At 44.0% G+C, this 21025-nt stretch overlaps 1 protein-coding gene across 2 annotated transcripts in view; it reads left to right on the top strand.

Annotated features, from left to right (window-relative positions):
• The first annotated feature begins 350 nt into the window (after positions 1-350).
• The window catches only part of MAMDC2 (MAM domain containing 2), a 100398-nt gene continuing 79723 nt past the window's right edge, over positions 351-21025 (top strand). The window contains exons 1-2 of one of the 2 annotated variants that reach the window (XR_014787766.1): positions 351-668; positions 993-1106. Coding sequence is in view for 1 of the 2 variants with exons in the window: in XM_084834335.1 (XP_084690461.1) it covers positions 638-668; positions 993-1106 (145 nt within the window). In the remaining variant the exon portion in view is untranslated. The remainder of the gene's footprint in view (positions 669-992; positions 1107-21025) is intronic. The other variant, XM_084834335.1, reaches the window with a different exon arrangement.

Genomic DNA, 21025 nt, shown 5'->3' with positions numbered 1-21025 from the left:
CGCCCCTCCGCTGCAGAATATTGTGTGCTGAGAAGGTGCAATGTATGTATCCCAGCAACAAAATAAAAGTTATCTGGAACTGACGAGCCATAACAGCTTGTCCCACGGGCTGGTTGTCGACTTGTCTTAGCCACAACAACTTTTGCTCTTTGAACAGGGAAAAGAATCCCACCCCTTCTCCTCTGTCTTCTGGCGGCAGCAGCAACGATAGCATGAGAGATTCTGTAGTTGGTGCCAGCAGGGAGGAGGAGGAGGAGAAGGGCTACTTCTTGGAGGCTGCGGGGCTTCCCTCACAGTCGCAGAGTGTCTGCTGCCCAGGCCAAACCGCGGCGCAGCCCCTCCCTCTTCCCACTCGAGCCTGGGACCAGCTGGCTGGCTGGCGCGCTTCCCTCAGCCTATCCAAGCTCAACCCTCCCCCCTCCCCTGAGTTTAGCTGCTGCTGCTGCTCCCGCTTCAGAGCCCTGGAGCTCCAAGTCTTTCATTGACATTGCACGCGCTTTATTTTTAATTATTTTTATTTTTGGACAAGCAGCTTCATTCCCCCGAGACGGCAGCTCTCTGGCCCCTTCGCATCCTCACTTGCATTACCTCAGCACCAGAGAAAGCTCCGTTGCTTTTCCTCGCTGCAAGTGTCACAATGCTCCTGCTGTATCTCCTCACCGCGCAAGGTAAGGGGGGGGGGAGGGGGAAGCAGCTGGGTTCTTGCAGAGGTGGATTGTTGGGGTTTCTCCCCCCCCCGCCCCCGCTTTGTTTTTAATGGGGGCCGTAGACAGAAAGCTCCCTGTCTTTCTCCTGGCAGGGAGACGGTTTTTAAAAATAGCCAAAGAAGGCAAGTGAATGCAACAGGTTCCATCCTTGCTTTGCTGTGCCTCTTGAGTTAACCGAAGGGCTGCAGTCCTCGCTTTCCTGAAGAGCAGATTTTTGACACAGTTCTTTTCGTTCTCCGTTCACCCTGTGCTTCTTACGAACTGAGCTAGCTTTGTCCTCTCTAGTTGTGCAGTTAGCTGGGGCCGTTGAACTCTCTGCTGGCTCTTGTGCCTTTGAAGGCAGCACTTGCGGCTATGAATCGGACCTCGCTTCGCTGCCGTGGATTTTGAACGAGGAAGGTAAGGGTATTTTTCATATTTAACAGGATGGCCTTTGTTTCATGGATGTAGGGTCAAACTCTGTGGCAGTCGGGTTATTCTAAAATTGTTTTCTTAAAACCGTATGTTTCCATGGCAATTATATTTTAAAATTGTGTCATCTTTCCCTTGGTTGAGTTTACAAGTAGGGAGCCAGTTGCAAGCCAAATTTTTAAAATACCTCAATGGCGTTTTGCCCAATCCCGTGTATATTTACTTGGAATTAAATCCCACTAGGAATTCTGTGAGGTCTGTTCCCAAGTATATAAGCACATAGGGACTGCAGTGTCGATTCTTAAAGAATGCCAGTATCACAGGCAGATACTTGGATACACACATACTGAAGGGGCCCAGTGGTAGAGCACATAGTTTGCATGTAGAAAATCCCTGGTAATTCAAGTCAAAAGGATAGCATAACAAGTGATGTGAAAGACCTCTGCTGCCTTACTTACTTACTTATTTATTACATTTATATCCCGCCTTTTCTCCTCCATAAGGAACCCAAGGCGGCGTACATATTCCGTCTCTGCCTCCATTTTATCCTCACAACAACAACCCTGTGAGGTTGATTGGGCTGAGAGTCTGTGACTGTCCCAAAGTCACCCAGTGAGCTTCCATGGCTGAGTGGGGACTAGAACCCAGATCTCCCGACACCCAGTCCAATACTCTAGCCATTACACCACCCTGGCTCTGCATACCTTAGTCCCTGGAGAACCTCTGCTAGTGAAAGTGGACAATACTAGGTTCAATGGACAAATTGTTTGACCTAAGAAATATAAGAACAGGCTTGCTGGATCAGATCAAAGGCCTCCCTAGAGTAGTGGAGGCTGGTGGCTCCAATGTTAGTGGGGTGGTAAATCTGCTCCGGGTTTCAGTCGGAACCAGTCAGAACACTAAAGGTGCTATACAAGGTGCAGAGCCCCACTGACATCAGAGCCACTAGGCTCCGCTGCTGTAGACTAGAGCGTCCTCTTTCCCACACTGACCAACCAGAGGAGCTCACAAGCACAGCATGAGGGCAATAGCCTGGCAGCTTTCTGTGTTCATATGTTTAGGACCCAGGTACCAGTATAGTATTATTCTTATCTATTATTTATCTTGTTTAAAATATTTGTATACTGCCTTAAAAACGTTATAAAGGCCTCTGGTTTCTGGCCTGGATTCAATGAGCTGGCCTCACACACACACACACACACACATGCAGACACATCCAATCGCATACACTTAATATTTATGATTCTCAGTCACACACACATTCTGTGCTGTAGAAAACAGTGATGCAGAAGTAAAGAAGAGAATGAGAAACTAGAGCTGCTGCAGCAGCAAAGTCAGTGTGCTCTGCTTTGGTGGAGGAGGAAGGAGAAGAGAATCATTAAAAAAAAGTGTCCTCAGCCCCTGCAGTCTGAAGTGGTATAGTCCACACTTTCACCTCAGCGAAGCTGGCCCTTTCATGAAGTGGGGTGCTCGCAGCAAGTGCAGAGTAGAAGGAGCAGTGAATTGTGCCTCTCTCCCCTCGCCCACATCAGGAGGGCCCACCGCTATTGCCCCACCACCTCCAGCGGGTGCTTTTGAGGAGCCCCACCAGCTGCTCTCCCACCATGGCATTTGCTGCAGAGAGGGAGCAGCTGATGGGGCTGTCTTGAGCAGCCACCTCCCTCTGTTTCCTTCATCACATACCCCTTTTGCCTCTGCCATGGCTGTTCTATGGAGAGCCACACAACTGGAAGAAGCAGCCACAGGGCTCCCACGAGACTTGGACGAGCTCTCGCGAGAGTCCCTCAACTGCTTCTTCCAGCCGCATGACTCTCCATTGAGATGATGCGGTGGTGGGAAGGGGAAGGGGGCACAATTTGGTGGTGGTGGGAAGAGGTACAGTGTGGCAGGAAGGGATGTGATGAGGATGTGGCAGTGGCAAGAGAGCTTGCACTAGGGCTGCACCTCAGGATTCCAGCACCCCTATAAATGTGTTGTGTGTGTAGACCAGGCCTCAAATGACTTTAAAAGGGGGATAGGCAAATATATGGAGGATAGATGTATCAATGCCTATTGGTGGCCAAGACAGGTAAATGGAACCTTCAGGTTCAGTGATGACAAGACATGGATCTGAATACCCTTGCTGCAGGTTAAGTAACGGGGGAGCTACTCATGTTTTTTCTGGAAGCATCTGGCTGACCTATGTTAGAAATAAGATTCTGTGTTACAGGGTTGCAGAGCCCCTGGACAGTGCTGAGAGGAGCTGCAGCTCCCAGTGCAGGCTGAGTCCCTCTGTCTGTGCTGAGAGAGACAGAGAACAGCATGCTACTCCTCAGCACGGAGAAGGTGAAACTGGGCGGGGGCAGGACAATGGCATCACTGGGCGTGGCCATGCCTGTTGACATCATCTGGCCCATGGTAGATGTGGTGGGGGACAATTTGGCCTGCCACCAAAGAGTAGTTCTGCACCCCTGCTGTATTAGATGTAGCCTTGTTTTGACCCAGCAGGGCTCTTTTTATGTTTTTAAATGGTTTGTATTTGAAGAGGAATGAAACCTCTATGTTGTACTTCATCAGTGATAGCAAGTTTATACATGGAAAGTATGTACTTGATGGTGTTAACATATATCAGGGCTGCACAGTTTGTGACCCACCAAGCCAACTGAAGGCCATCAGCCATGTATTGTGACCTGCGTCCCAGATGCTTCACAATCTGCATGATTTTACAGCCCTAGACAGGAAACAAAAAGAGTTTTTTTGAGACCTTGGTGGGCCACCATACATGGAGAGCTATATGTGTCTTGGTGGGGCATACGTTCTAGAGGCCTGACATATGTGCATATGTGTATGGGGCCTGTATGTTTGGAAGTCCATAATCATGGGATTCCCAGGATTTTAACAACAGCACTGTGATGCATGAAAAGCCCTTCTGGCTGCATGCTGTTTACACCAGCTGTGCAACAACCCTGGTACCATGGCATGAGAAATGATGTGGTGTAGTGGCCACAGGGGTGAGATGGTAAGTCCATGGTTCAAATCTTTCCATGGGCAAGGACTATGTGATCCTAAGCAAACCGTTCTGCCTTCACGGGTTGTCTTCTCTGTCAAATCCCTTCTTGGTTTGGCCACCAGACAGCTAGGCACCATAGCCAATCGGGGCAAACAGAGGGTAACCAAGGAGAACAACCCCAGCCAGGAAAGGGTGGAGGGCAGGCTTGCTGGTTTGGCCTTGAATGGCTGATGCACTCCCAGTTGCCCTGGCAATACAGCCACCAAACCAGTCCTAGCTTTCATCTCAACCTTGGAGCTGGGTTGTGGACAGGGATTGCTATGTAATTTCCAGGATGATCCAAACACAGCTCTGTAGCTCCAAGGCTGACAAGAACACTGGGACATTTTAAAATTTCAAGATAAAGCCACTCATGAAAGACATTGCTAATTTTGTCAATAGTTCTTGAAGATTACATTCCGCAAGATGGATAATTTATGCATTGGCTTAGATTTAAAACATGGGGACTGCCAGAATCTAGCATAAATGTCAAAAGGTTTGCAAGGTTCCCCCAGAGCATTTCCCACCTCATTTCCCTTTCCTTCTTCTCTCTCCCCGCTGAAGCCAGAAGCCAGGCTCAATTGCGAGTTACACACAATAAATTCATAAATCCCAGATGAAAGAAGGGGGAGGCACAACTTGAGTCAAAAGTTCGGTCTCCGTAAATCAGTGGCTCACTGTGGCTCACTGGTTTAGCCACATCTTGGATTGCACTAGATTTCCACAATGTTTGCACCTGGCTGTTACACTTTGTGCATTGACAAGGCACTTACCTTGATGGCTGGTTGATTTTAAAGGGAAGCCCTGGATCTACTCAGCCACACTTTGCCCGGTTTCCTTCTTCCTGGGACCGTGGGCTATGTTCCTGCAAGTGGGTTGAATAGCAGCGATGAGGGAAAGTACCTCCCATCTCATGTTCCCCTGCTGCTTTTGCTTATTAGTAGCAGTAGTTGTAACAGTAGTAGCATGGAAGGATGTTTTATCCGTAAACAGTAATAAGGGAATAGCCAATGCACAGACTATAGTGTGTTAGATAGCAGGATGAACAAAACTACACTGTATGCCCATAGATGGAATACTCGTCAAGAAACATGGTAGGCTAGTGATTTCATCTGTGGCTTTTTAAAAATAAAAATCCTCGGTACATGATGACAAACAGTAATTATTTCTTTGAATTTTTTGGGAAACATACCTTTAGTTAAGCAACATCTTTAGCTATAGTGCTTGATTTATCATTGCAACTCTTTTTGCAGACACAATCATGGACCTGAAGCCTCATTCCCAAGTAAAATCAATTAATCCTGGAGTAGCTGTACAGTATTAGTGGCAGCCCCTGTGTAGACACTAGCAAAATGCTCTGGCTAAAGGAACACAATAGAGCATTAGAGATATTGATTTCTGCTTGCAGAAGAGAAAGTAATAAATTTCTGTCCTGCTGAACACTATTTTTGTGCTGCAATATTTTATTTTATCTGAAAACAGGTTGCCTTCTAGACTTGGTACAGCTAAGCTTCTGTCATTACAAATCTCTTTGGAAACTCTCAGAGCTAGCTTACTAACTAAACTTTGATAGGACAGTTGGCTTGCTAATTCACTTAATAGGTAGGACCTGTCAGTATTTCCATTATAACCACTGTTTTCCAGCAGTTTGTAATTCTGCAATAAATTGTTTCTGGCTGACATGTGGCAAAGTATCATTGAAAAAATATTCCATTGTGGGAAAATGCTGAACCTGGTTTAACCAGCTTTAGATTTCAAGTATGCAACATCAATTTGACAAGGATGTTGATCTGCTGTTCAGTATATAATCAAGATTTTGGGAAATTGTATTTTCCAGGTCAGTGAAGGAGTCCTGGTTCAGTTGGGACACATACTGGAGTTCACTGGCATGAGTCACTTAGGACTTGCATTAAAAGTCTGATGTTGAGAGCCAGAGTGGTGTAGTGGTTAAAGTGTTGGACTGAGATTCAGGAGTCCTGGGTTCTAGCTATGAAGCTCACTGGTGATTTTGGACCAGTCATTGATTCTCAGCCTAACCTACCTCACAGGATTGTTGTGTGGATAAAATGGAGAGGAGGGAGGAAGATCATGTCAGTTTCAAAGTTGATGTACTGCATCCCACAGACTCTCACAGATTCTGTCTTCCAAAGAAACCTAAGTTTTATTTAAATAAAGCCTTTCCATTGACCTCTCTCAAGCAGTGGCCTCTGTTTCCTCAGGCCAGAAGCTGTGGCTGTGGGTACTGCCCTCAACCACTTCCTGGTTCCTTCCAGGAAGCACATTCCACTCAGGCTGAATCCAGTACTTCTTTCATATTGTTACAATGTATGCTGTCTTGTGCTTCATGGAGGAAAGGCAGGTTTTAACTTTTAACTATTTTAACTAGTAAATAACAAGAATATCACTCTCATAAGATTCTGAAGCATTTCTGAAGACTAATATACTAATGTAACGCTTTCACTTACAAATATGAAATCAAACCTAAAGTGGGGCAGTGGTTTGCTAATAGGATGTTAATAGGATGGCATCATGCCAAATAGTACAGAATCAATACTACCTCCCCTCTATTTATAGCACCCACCCATGCAGAGTGCTTTCTACTTGTGCAGTGGGGAGCTGGATCCAGTCCTAAGTAAACGACTGACAAACAAATACCAGTCTTCTTGGTCATATATATCATATGTATCCAAGAAACTTCCACAGTATGTTGGAAGGCTTTTTTTCTGAGTAGCTACAGAAACCAACAGTTGCTTAAGGATGTTCATATACTGGATGGATATAACAAGCCAAATCCTCCTAATCTTGCTTAAACCTGTACTGCACTAAATAGATCAGTGAAATCACATGGGCAGAGAAAGCAATTTAGCCCAGTTTTTAAAATATTATTTATTTAGTTCTGTTTTCTTCTTTAGTTAGGAATGTAATGTGAGAATTGTCAATTTGATTTGTTTCTGCTGGAAAGAAGATAATCTAAGTCTGTCTTCCCTAACCTGTTGCCCTCCAGATGTTTTGGACTTCAACTCCCATCAGCCCCAGCCAGCACAGCTAAAGGTCAGGAATTCTGGGAGTCCAAAACTTTTGAAGGTTCTAGGTTGGGCAAAGTTAGTCTAGGTAACCATTAAAAAACAGACCATGTGCATTATATCATGCTTATTTCTCAAGGGTTTAGTGATTTATTTATATTATTTATTATATGTTTAATCTGCCCAGTAACCAATGTACTTGGGACAGAGTACAAACAGTTAAAATACTAAAATGCCATACAAATAGTTAAAATATAAAATACAGTACAAATATTTAAAAGAACATGGTACAATACAATACAGTGATGTAAGCAGAGGGGGGGGTTTATGAAGTTTGTGCCTCCTCTCCCACCACGAATTTACAGCGCATCTATTTGGCAATACACTCTAGGAAGTGTGCAGAAACAAACAAACAAGATAAAGAATATACTAAGATAATCAAAACAGTAACTTAATTTACAATAAAATAAATTACAACTTCTAACATTTCTAAAATAGAGATTTTATAAGTCTTGCTAAAACAAATATTACTACTTGGTCAGCATTTATGTAGATAGATTTTGCCCAGGTCTGTCAAATGAGCTTGCTGCTTGTTATTTAGTTTTGAGTTAATCTGTAAACACTTCCAGGCAAAGTGTTTGTAAAGTGTTAGTTCTGCTGTATCAATGCTCCCAACTCTCACAGGCTAGATGTAAGCTGTGCCAACCATAATGCTGATAAGGTCTAAGCTGGAAGGCTGTTTTCCCTGATTTAAAATAGTTTTATTTTCTTTAATATTGTTTTTATTTAGTTTTAAATCTGTATTTTTACACTGTTGTCATGTTTGAATATAACCCATTCTGGGAACTGTGTTTGATTGAGAGTGAGGTATAAATGCCTAAAATAAATACATAAACCCCAATGTGAGACAAAGGGAAGTACCCAATGTTAGTTGGGTTAGCTGCTACATAGAGCAGACCCATTGAAATGAATGAGACCTAAGTCCCATTAATTTCAATGGGTCTGCTCTATGTAGGACTAACACTGGATACTGCACAATGGATGCTTCCAGACAGAGGGCTCCTAGAGCTACAAATCAAAAAGCATTGTGCTCCTGTTCTGTCTTTTCCTCCTCAATTGACTTTTCATGGCAAGAAAAAAGATGGAAGAAGTGGTTGGAAAACACAGGAGGGTTTCAAATAGAAAACAACATCAACTGAGCCTAAAATTCTATGAATGGGCAGTGCAATTACACAATAAAAGCCTCATCTGCAAGCACCCTAGGACTTCTGGAACAGGTCAGAAGGCACACTCTAAAACAAAGGGTACGTTAAAACAGCAAGAGGAATGTTTTCCTTACTTTCCAATTGAGTGTTGCGACATTAACTCTGTCATTTGGACTCTGGCTGGAAGGAAGGAAGGAAGGAAGGACCAACCCAGCAGCCAGTGGTGTGCTGAGGTTGTGGTGGGCTGACACTCCTGCTGTGCCTTTGCTCCAGTCAAGGAGAGAAGGCTGGTGGGAGGGAGTGGAAAGGCCTGAGTGGCTCCTCTTTAGAGATGTGTGCCACCTCCCCTAGACAAGTTGCCTCTGCAACATTTGCTGCTTCCCATAAGATCTGGTGGTGGAAGTTTGTGAGACACAACCAAGACAAATTCAACCATACTACTTCCACATCGGTGACACCTGTTTTCGTGTCAGCATGGTTTTTGTGAGCTCACTGTAAGCATTAAATGTAGAACCTTTAGGATTACTCTTGGCAATCCTTTGTGGAAAACCATCTGCCTTAGCTGAATAGGCAGTTTCCCATACCATCTTAGAAATGATGCTTGGATTAAAATGTTGTCCCTGGAATTCCCCACCATTTGCCTTTGCCTTCTCTTGGCTTCTTACAGTGTGTGTGTGTGTGTGTGCGCGCGCGCATATATATATATATATATATATATATATATATATATATAATGCCAGCTATCTTTTAATGCTTGCTTTTCTTCTAGAGTACATTGCTATTTTATGACATGTTTAGTTTGGCAAATATGGCCCAGGATGGCAATGATGGATTGCTTTTGGAGGCAAAGTAACTGCCTTGACTCACCTCAACTCAACTGTTGCCTTACATTGATGAATCTCTAGATTAAACGTGTAATCTTGATCAATTGATTATTTGCCTCCAAAAGTCCAGTACTGAGACATGTTCAAGTCTGAGTATCAGAAAATCCATGAACTATAGTAATTTGATTTCCATTTGCAACAGTTCAGTGAACATCTCTAAAGGCACGAGTTCTTCAAAAACAATTACAGCTACTGAAGAGTTCAAAATATAAGGGCAACTCAGAGTTCTCTTCATAGGTTCCTCATTGGTTTTTGAACATGTGCTGTTCTCTGTAACAAAAATATTCCAGGGTACTGGAGCAAAAATAATAATAAACATCCATAGTTGTGGCTTCACACAATTTTCACAAGGTGCTTCTGTGGGGAAGAGATGAGGACAAACAGCATCATGCAGCCGCTGTCCAACTCTGATGTTTTCAAATGCATTGAAATTGTTACATTATTGTCTCTAATTACTGGCTTTAGAAATGCTGCTGAAGTTTATGAAATTAGGAAAAAGGAGATGATGGGGATAGGGATGGCTGATTGAAAGGGGAGCAAGGACTGTGTTTGCTTCACCTGTCTTCCAAGGGGAAGAGCTGATTTTCAGGTCTAAACTGAGAGCAGGTGTCACATTTTGGTCCAATTGGGATGCATATAAAAACAAGTTGTGAAACTTATCAAATGCCACCAAATTAACAAGTGTCTAATTTTGAGCCCTCCCCCACTTTGAGTTTGAGGCCCTGGCCAAATGGCCCTCTTGGCCTGCCCTCTGATTGGCCTTGACCTGATACGTGTCTGTTCAGAGGTAAGGTCCATTGAGTTCAGTGGGGTTGACTCCCAGATAAGTGTGTATAAGACTGTAGCCTTACTTGCAAAAAGTTATGCAAATTTTCTGCTAGCCTTTTTAGAACATAAACTACTATTCTTCCTTGTACAGAGTACTTTAGGTTTGGGGATTAGGAGCAGCATATGGACAAAATGAGATCTGGGATTAGGAGGGAGGGGGGAAAGAGTGGGCCTGGAGATTAGGGTCATGGAGTGGAGAGAGGGATCTGGGGTTAGGAAGTGGGAAGTGTGAGGCTGGCAGCCACAGGCTTGCCTTTGAAGATTCATAAGCAGGGTCTCTCCCTGCTGTCCTTGCAGAACATGCAAGATGGATTCCAGAAAGGAAGCCTAGTTTCTTCTAATTTCAACTAAAAGAATAAGCTGCATGGGGCCTTTCCTGAAGACCTGACACAGAGGCATAATCTGCTTTAGGATATTAGGCAGGGATGAAACAAAGGTCCATTATTAATAAACATCATGCACTTTTGGCTCTAGGAAGGCGGGTTGGCACTCTGTGTGAAACAAAGGTCAGACACAAACTTTTAATGGAACATGAAGCCTCTACATGCAACAGATGCTGTATTTGGGCTGGGAGGGAGCTTGAGCTTTTCTACACGAGGCTGTTAATCCACTGTATCTACTTTCGATTTCATTGCAGCCTTGAGATCCGAGCACTACACAAAGGGTGTTTCTTTTCCTGCTTTTCTGCCACATAAACTCTAGGTGGCACTGTGGTTCAGCAGAATAGCACAGATACACGAGTGAAAAAAGCAGTTTTTTTTCCCGCTGGAAGACCAAACCAGTCATTGACAGAAAGAAACAAAACCAGATGGAGTAGCTGTGGCAATAGTTTCTACTACAGCATTTTAAAGCACTGCTTTACAACCCTGTGACTCAAACTGCGCATGGTTGTTTCATTTTTTAGAGGGGAATACAGGCATAGATGGGAGGAAGCTCTGAGGCCGAGTACAGAAGCAGCAGTCAGGGAGACAGGGACGTACAAGAGTTCCATTAATGTTCACAAATCATGCGAACATGCCATGATAGCAACCCCGAACACGAATGTGAGCATGTTTTCCAAATTTCTGAACTTGCATTCAAAAAAATTTCATTTTTTAAAAATGCGCATTTTAATGCTTTACTTTATGGAGGAAAGTGTGTATTTTTGTGTGCTCTTTTTGGAAATCTGCATTTCCCCTGTTCAAAATGCACACTTTTCCCATTTGACCAAAATGAAACAAATGTGCAAGTGAGGCGAGGTAAGATTCAAACTGGTGTTCAGAGGATCTGGCTGATCACAAAAATTGCTTGTTCACCCATCCTTACAGGGAGGGGGCTTTTTTGCAATCAAAATCCACACTCCCATAAGATTCTCCCCCATTTGGTTGGGAAAGATTAATCACCCCTTCTAAGCACTGCTGCTACAATCAACTTCATAGCCTCCATCCCAATTGCATTCCCTGCACCTGCCCACCCAAATATAACCACCACCAAACTGCCAGGATAACATCACTGGACTATTCTGCAGGGTCATAAAACACGACTCCCCCCCCCCCCATCAGCAATATGGGTATAACCGTACTGGTCTACTTTGCAGGACTGATGCCACCTGCCATGCAGTATGGACATGACAATAGCAGGCATCCTTGTCATTCACAAGATAATTTTTAAAATGTTTATAAACTCAGAAAAATAAACAAATTTTTAACAGGAAACAAGACCTGGGAATGCTAAAGTAGGAAGTCAAGAAATCACCAGGATAACAGGCAAGCATGGCCTTGGTGTACAAAATGAAGCAGGACAAAGGCTAATAGAGTTTTGCAAAGACAACACGCTGATCATAGCAAACACTCTCTTCCAACAGCACAAGAGGCAACTCTACACATGGGCATCACCAGATGGTCAATATTGAAATCAGATTGATTATGTCCTTTGCAGCCAAAGATGGAGACGCTCTATGCAGACAGTAAAAACAAGACCTGGAGCTGAGTGTGGCTCAGATCATGAGCTTCTTATTGCAAAATTTTGGCTTAAATTGAAGAACGTAGGGAAAACCACTAAACCATTCAGGTATGACCTAAATCATATCCCTTATGAATATACAGTAGAGGTGATGAATAGATTTAAGGAACTAGACCTGATAGACAGAGTGCCTGAGGAACTATGGACGGAGGTCCGTAACATTGTTCAGGAGGCAGCAACTCAATCCATCCCAAAGAAAAAGAAATGCAAGAAAGCCAAGTGGCTGTCTGATGAGGCTTTACAAGTAGCTGAGGAAAGAAGGGAAGTGAAAAGCAAGGGAGAAAGGGGAAGATCTATCCAACTGAATGCAGAGTTCCAGAGAATAGCAAGGAGAGACAAGAAGGCCTTCTTAAATGAACAATGCAAAGAAATCGAGGAAAACAAGAGAAAGGGAAAGACTAGAGAACTTTTCAAGAAAATCTGAGATCTCAAGGGAATGTTTTGTGCAAAGACGGGCATGATAAAGGACAAAGAAGGCAGGGACCTAACAGAAGCAGATGAGATTAAGAAGAGGTGGCAAGAATACACAGAAGAACTATTCAGGAAAGATCTTAATGTCCCTGATAGCCATGATAGTGTGGTCACTGAACTTGAGCCGGACATCCTCGAGAGTGAAGTCAAGTGGGCCTTAGGAAGCATTAGTAACAACAAAGCTAGCGGAGATGACAGTATTCCAGCTGAGCTATTTAAAATCTTAAAAGATGATGCTGTTAAAGAGCTGCACTCAATATGCCAACAAATTTGGAACACTCAACAGTGGCCACAAGACTAGAAAAGGTCAGTTTACATTCCAATTCCAAAGAAGGGCAATGCCAAAGAGTGTTCAAACTAACGTACAATTGCGCTCATTTCACATGCCAGCAAGGTGATGCTCAAAATCCTACAAGCTAGGCTTCAGCAGTATGTGAACCGAGAACTACCGGAAATACAAGCTGGGTTCTGAAGAGGCAGAGGAACTAGAGGTCAAATCGCCAACTTTCGCTGGATCATGGAGAAAGCAAGAGAATTCCAGAAAAACGTCTATTTCTGCTTCATTGACTACACTAAAGCCTTTGATTGTGTGGATCACAACAAACTGTGGCAAATTCTTAAAGAGATGGGAGTACCAGGCCACCTTACCTGTCTCCTAAGAAACCTGTACGAGGGTCAAGAAGCAACAGTAAGAACCGGACATGGAGCAACCGACTGGTTCAAAATTGGGAAAGGAGTACGACAAGGCTGTATATTGTCACCCTGCTTATTTAACTTATATGCAGAGTACATCATGAGAAACGCCGGGTTGGATGAATCAGAGGTCGGAATTAAGATTGCCGGGAGAATTATCAACAACCTCAGATATGCAGATGATACCACCCTGATGGCAGAAAGCGAAGAGGATCTAAAGAGCCTCTTGTTGAGGGTGAAAGTGGAGAGTGCAAAAGCTGGTTTGAAACTCAGCATTAAAAAAACGAAGATCCTGGCATCTGGCCCCATCACTTCCTGGCATATAGAAGGGGAAGAAATGGAAGCAGTGACAGATTTTATTTTCTTGGGCTCCAAAATCACCGCAGATGGAGCCATGAAATTAAAAGATGCTTGCTCCTTGGGAGGAAAGCTATGGCAAACCTAGACAGCATAGTAAGAAGCAGAGGCATCACCTTGCTGACAAAGGTTCGTATAATCAAAGCTATGGTTTTCCCAGTAGCAACGTATGGCTGTGAGAGCTGGACTGTAAGGAAGGCTGAGTGCTGAAGAATTGATGCTTTCGAACTGTGGTGCTGGAGAAGACTCTTACGAGTCCCCTGGACTGCAAGGAGGTCAAATCAGTCCATCCTAAAGGAAATCAACCCTGAGTGCTCATTGGAAGGACAGATACTGAAGCTGAAGCTCAAATATTTTGGCCACCTAATGCGAAGAGAAAACTCACTGGAAAAGACCCTGATGCTGGGAAAGATTGAAGGCAACAGGAGAAGGGGACAGCAGAGGATGAGATGGCTAGATAGCATCACCGATGCAATGGATATGAACTTGAGCACACTCCAGGAGAGAGCGGAGGACAGGAAGGCCTGGCGTGCTATGGTCCATGGGGTCATGAGGAGTCGGACGTGACTTAATGACTGAACAACAAAAGACCTGACCTAGAGTATGTTCTGGGCTGGACCCAGTACTGCCCAATCACAGCTACACTAAGGCTGCAATCCTGTAATACTTACCTGGGAGTAACAATGCAATCCTGTATATGGCTTCTTAGAACTAAGCCCCATTGAATTCAATGGGACATACTCCCAGGTAAGTGTATATCCCTCCTTCAGACAATGGGTGTATCACTCTACATTTGTTTATGGCAGTCTTCCTCAACCTGGTGCCCTCTAGATGTTTTGGATGACTACTCCCAGCATTCCTGACCTTTGGGCATGCTTGCTAGGGCTGCTAGGAGTTGAAATCCAAAACATGTGGAGGGCAGCAAGTTAGGGAAGGCTGGTTTAGGGCTATTACTGCTCCCTGAAATTATAATTGGAGCTGTGACATCACTTATTGGCTAAAAACACTGAAAGGGGGGAGTGATCTCATTTCTCACACAAAACAATTGGGCAGATAGTGCCTTCACATTTTGCCTCGTATATCTGGTTCTACAAGGGCTAGACTGCATTAATAAATGAAACCTGGGAATCTGGGCCAACTACTGGTACAAATGACCTGGCTAGAATCTCACTAAAACACAGCTAACTGGGAAATATGGTAACTCTACCTATTCAAACCCAAATCTTATCAATACCCTCTTATAAATACAACTAACATAGAAGGCTGTTATGAAGCTTAAGATCTATCAAAAATAAAAATGCTAGAGAGCAACCCCGCCCTCCCATTCACACACTCCCCAATTTATTATTTCTTAATGTGTTTGCCTTGGGAAATTTGTCACAGGACCAGTTTAAGAATCAGAGTACAACCGTATACATATCTATTCAGACGTAAGTATCAGTGAATTCAATGGGAATTTACTCCCAGACGGAAGTCTAAATTAAGTAATTTGATTGACTGAGCCATTTTTTTTACTTTTGCTTAGTACTTATCAATGAAGTACTGCAAAAATCAGGGCAAGGATGGCAAGAACAGAATGTGTCCTTTGGCAAGTGTATGGTCATTTGAAAAGCGCTAAAGAAAAAGAAAAATTCATTCTTGACACAGGGAGTTTAGGATTTTTACAAATACAAAAATGCTATTCCGTGTGGAATCTTGTTCATTATTCCTTTTTGGAGCTAGTCTTCCTCTCCATAAGAAGTGTGATTAGTTTAGACATGGAAACCACCACAGCAATTTGCATGATTCCATTGGTTCTTGAACAGAAGGCATAATTGGCTCTTGTGCTGGTTTTTCCTACAGTTGTAACTAACATTGAATTTCCTGGATAACAGAAATAACTCTATAGCTTCCCCTTTACTCTTTCTGCATTGGTTTTCACCACACACATGCAGGAGGTGGTTTTAATGGCATGTGAACTTTTTAAGGAAGGTTCTGATTTTTCTCACTGTGTCTGGAGATTATTGTCTCTTGGTTTTCTTAGAATCACAGTCACATAATTAACTCTGGAGTACTATTCTTACCAATTTAAGAACTTATATTGACTAATTCTAGAGAACTTTAATATAAACAAACAGAATGAGAACACTACATTACGTTATTTATTCTCATTTATTTATTTTATTCTAAGTATGTATAAGCTGCACCATATAACAAAGTGCTTGTGGGATGTTTAATTCTATAAACTAAAACAATCAGATTTCCAGTAGCATCAAAGTCTCTTCCTGTAAGCTGCCTATTTTGATGGCAAAGTTGAATGATGGGAATCCCAAGTTGGGTGACGAGTAGGGATGGGCGGATTCCCTACCTGTCACTCTGGGGGGGAATCTGCCCGCGGTGGGAGGTGAGCTGTCCGTCCCCTCGGAATCTGTCCAGGCCGGCTCCACTCCGCGTTGATCCTGTGGAGCCGGCTGCCAGCTCCGCATCGCTGGCGAATGCCGATACGGCCAGCAGCCATCGCCGTGGCGTATCACTGTGCTAAGTCTCCAGACGCAAATGGCGTAATGGGCACCATTTGTGGCCGTAAAGCTAGTAGATTAGCCTAAATGCAGCCGTAAATGGCTGCATTTAGGCTAATCTACCAGCTTTACGGCCGCAAATGGTGTCCACTACACCATTTGTGTCCGGAGACTTAGCACAGCGATACGGCATGGCAGTGGCTGCCAGCCGTACTGCCAGCGATGCGGAGCAGGCAGCTGGCTCCGCAGGATTGACGCAGAGACAGATCCGACCCGGACGGATTCCAGGGGGAGGTGGAGGTGAGTGCTCCGTTCTGCCACAAGCCCCAATGGGGCCGGATTCTTGGAATCCGGCCTCATTGGTGTCCGTGGTGGAATTCTCCCCCATCCCTAGCGACAACCAATGAGAACTAGATGTTGGACCACCTTTGATCATGGAACAACAAAGACAATTCCAGGTCACAGAGGAAAAAGTATTTTCTGTGTTGTTCTTTGACAGGCTTGATAGAGCACATTCGGACTGTTCCTGCTGCCCCTTGCCAAATATTTAGGAATAAGATAATATTTACAAATATTAAATGATGTTGAAAGATGCTTTTTCCCTTCCCAGTACTAACAGTGCTGACCTTTTGGAATAACGTCTTCGGGTTTAACCAGGACAAAGCTGGACAGGCAGATGAAATAAATTTGACTTGATTAATCACCTGGTTTTTGATGGATTACATTTAAATATATTTGCATATCACCAGCCAGAATATAGATTCCCAGAATGAATTCCATTAGGTCAACTCTTTGACCTGGTTCACAAGTAACGACAACTCAGAGTATGGGTTGAGTAGAGTTGTCATTGAATTGTGGGGTTGTTCTGTGTGAGCCCTGCACTATGGTTTAACTATGGGTTGTTAACCACGAACAACCTAGATTTCACAACCTAAAAACATACCATGACTTCTCTTCCCGGGTTGTTTATAATTAACAACCCATAGTTAAATCATAGTGCAAGGTTTGCTGAAATGACAACCAGCAATTCAACAACAACGTGATTTAATGACAACCCATACTCAGTCTGGATTCTGGGTTGTCGTTACGTGCGAAACAGGCCTTTCAGTCACAGTCCCTTTAATGGTTAGAGAAGCTGCATATAGCAGAAGTTGCCCTTCTATGCCATTATTATAGAACATGGCTCTTAGATTGTGAAGAGTTGCATAGAACCTAAATAGAACTTTCCAGTGTTGTGTTTTCCACGCCCATTCATACACACATGCACATTCTCTCTCTCTTTCTCTCTCTCTCTCTCTCTCTCACACACACACACACACACACACACACACACAATGCCCTTCCCCCTGTGTAGCAATTAGACTTGAAAAAAGCTTCTAATTGAAACCAATGCAAGGCTTTTTTTTAGCCTCATTGCCACATGGAGGGGGATTGGGAGGGCATTCACAGCACATGGGGAGTGGGGGGTTTCACCTCTCCCCAACCACACACACCCCTGAAAATTTTCCCCATGCTGCAACTGTGCTTTTAAAAAAAGCTTCTATTGGCACCAATGGAATTTTTAAAAACCTCACTACTGCTGCTGGGTGGGGCTGCAGTTTAAAACACATTTAGGCACTAGTTCAGGGATCCGAAACCAAATGTGGGCACATATGAAATTTAAGAGTGTGTCATGAGGGCTTTCAAAAAATGGCTGCCATGAGGAGGTTTGCCCATTCACGGAATGGCTACTGTCGTAGGCATTGCCAGTCACAAAACACCCATTTCTGTGAAGGCAAACTGGTGTAGCTAAAAGAAAAGTAACTTGCCCAAGAACCTGAGTATAAGCCAGAGGTGGGGGCTGAGTTCTGTAGCACAAAACCACTCTTTTGAACCCACCATTTTCTGCTCCAACACCGACTTCACAGATTCAAACTGGTAATGCTCAAAGAAACACATGTATACACACACAGCACAGGCAAAACACCTCCCCTCTCTCCCTGCCACCCCCTTCAACCCCCAGGAAGTTCCCTAGCTTTCTCCAGCTTACCCTTTTCTTTCTTCTGGGCACCCTTCACAAGAAAACACTGGGTTGCAACACCCAACATTTTTACTTTTTAAAAATCCCTCTGGGGCCCATGAGGAGCCCAGAGGCACTCTTGGAAACAAAAATGGTGCTGGAGACCAGCACTTCACTTTGCAGCACTGCTGCCTGCCTGCCTCTCTTTCTGTCTATTTCATTTATTTGTATGCCGCCTTTCAGGATACAGATCCTTACCAAGGCAGCTTACAGATAACATAAAAATAATAACATCACAATAAAAAAATACCAACATTTTAAGAAAAATTCATCAGGATCTGTCCCTCAGGGCAATTGGTGGAAGATGGCCTTGGGGCAGGAAGAATCTGGCTGGAACAGAAACATGTGTCTGGTGTCATCCTCATCTACCTTCCTCTCTCCTGGAATTTTTCCCATGGGGCAGTTGATGGTAGAATACCCTGCAGGAGGGAAAGAAGTCCAGCTGGGGTAATCCCTCTGGTCTTCTTCACCTGCCAGCTTCCCAGCTAAAAAAAACATAATTTAAAAAATCAGGAGGGGCAAGGAGCCAGCCAGGCATCAACAGAGGTGCCCAAAGGCACATTGGTACCCATGGGCATCATGCTCAGGACCCCAGCATTTGTTGATGGTTGGTACTACTCCTTGAAATGCCAGTGTTCCTGCAGAATTCACACTTCTCTGGTCATATAGTACTAAATCTGGTTTAGATGATCCAGTTGTACTCCCAGGATTACAGAAGGATCAAGTCAAGTACAGGATTACTTGACTTTATCCTAACCAACAGAGATGACTTAGTGGATAAAGTAGCAGTTAAAGGAACTCTGGGGGAAAGCGACCATGTTGCACTTGAGTTCTTGGTTCTAAGGGAAGCAAAAGCCGAGTGTAGTCAAACGCGTACCCTGGATTTTAGGAAAGCTGATTTTAATAAACTCAGAACAATTATCAGTAAGGTCCCATGGTAAGCGACGCTAACGAGAAAAGGAGTCCAAGATGGGTGGGAGCTTTTAAAAAAGGAAATTCTCAAGGCACAATCAAAACTCCAACAAGAAGAAAAGGTGGAAGACAACAGAAGAAGCCAATGTGGCTTCACAAAAAGCTTAGGGATGACCTGAAAACAAAAAAGGACACATATAGGAAGTGGAAAGAAGGCCAAGTAACAAAGGAAGAGTACAGGCAGGTAGCACAGAATTGCAGGGATGGCATCAGGAAGGCTAAAGCTGAGAATGAGCTGAGGTTAGCAAGGGATGCTAAAAACAACAAAAAGGCTTTCTTCAGCTACGTGCATAGTAAAAGGCAGAGGAAAGAAATGGTGGTTCAGCTATTAAATAAGGATGGAAAAATGATAACAGATGACAAAGAAAAGGCAGAGGTGCTCAATTCCTACTTTGGCTCAGTCTTCTCCCAAAAGAGGGTCTATGACCCCCCTGGCAAAGGCGAAGTATAGGCTGAAGGGGCAGGATTGCAGCTTGAGATCGACAGGCATATGGTCAAGGAACACCTCATTACTTTGAATGAGTTCAAATCTCCAGGGCCAGATGAACTGCATCCTAGAGTCATAAAGGAACTGGCAGAAGAACTCTCAGAACCGCTGTCTATTCTCTTTGAGAAATCATGGAGGACGGGGGAAGTGCCAGATGACTGGAGGAGGGCTAACGTTGTCCCTGTCTTCAAAAAGGGTAAAAAGGAGGAACCTGGGAACTACAGACCAGTCAGTCTGACATCAATCCCTGGGAAAATTCTGGAGCAGATCATAAAGCAATCCATCTGGGAGCACCTTGACAACAATGCCGTGATTACTCGAAGCCAACATGGATTTGTCAAAAACAAGTCCTGCCAGACAAATCTGATCTCATTTTTTGATCAAGTAACCTCCCTTGTAGACCATGGGAATGCTGTAGACATCATATACCTCGACTTCAGCAAAGCTTTTGACAAAGTGCCCCATGATATCCTGATGAGCAAACTAGCTCAAAGTGGGCTAGATGAAACAACGATCCGGTGGCTCCACAGTTGGCTACAGAATCGGACTCAAAGAGTGCTTATCAATGGGACCTTCTCAAGCTGGGGAGAGGTAACGAGTGGGGTACCGCAGGGCTCAGTCCTGGGCCCAGTGCTCTTCAACATTTTTATGAATGACTTGGAGGAGGAGGTGCAGGGAATGCTGATCAAATTTGCAGATGACACAAAATTGGGAGGGATAGCTAATACTTTGGAAGACAGAAACAAAATTCAAAGTGATCTGGATAGACTGGAGCGCTGGGCAGAAAACAACAGAATGGCATTTAATAGGGACAAATGCCAAGTTCTGCACCTAGGAAAAAGAAACCAAATGCACAGTTACAAGATGGGGGATACGTGGCTCAACCACACTACGAGCGAGAAGGATCTTGGAATTGTTGTCGATCACAAGCTGAATATGAGCCAACAATGTGATGTGGCTGCAAAAAAGGCAAATACTATTTTGGGCTGCATTCATAGAAGCATCGCTTCCAAATCCTGGGAAGTACTAGTTCCCCTCTACTCAGCACTGGTTAGGCCTCATCTGGAGTACTGTGTCCAGTTCTGGGCACCACACTTTAAGAAGGATGCAGACAAACTGGAGAGGGTTCAGAGGAGGGCAACAAAGATGATCAGGGGACTGGAAACAAAGCCCTATGAAGAGAGACTGAAAGAACTGGGCATGTTTAGCCTTGAGAAGAGAAGACTGAGGGGAGATATGATAGCACTCTTCAAGTACTGGAAAGGTTGTCACAGAGAAGAAAGCCAGGATCTCTTCTTGATCATCCCAGAGTGCAGGACACGGAATAATGGGCTCAAGTGACAGGAAGCCAGATTCCGGCTGAACATCAGGAAAAACTTCCTGAGTGTCAGAGCAATAAGA

The sequence above is a fragment of the Heloderma suspectum genome, chromosome 2, assembly GCF_057233095.1.
Source record: "Heloderma suspectum isolate Gila_16-S chromosome 2, 16-S_ref, whole genome shotgun sequence".
NCBI lineage: Eukaryota > Metazoa > Chordata > Lepidosauria > Squamata > Helodermatidae > Heloderma > Heloderma suspectum.
This window is presented reverse-complemented; position numbering and strand designations above follow the sequence as displayed.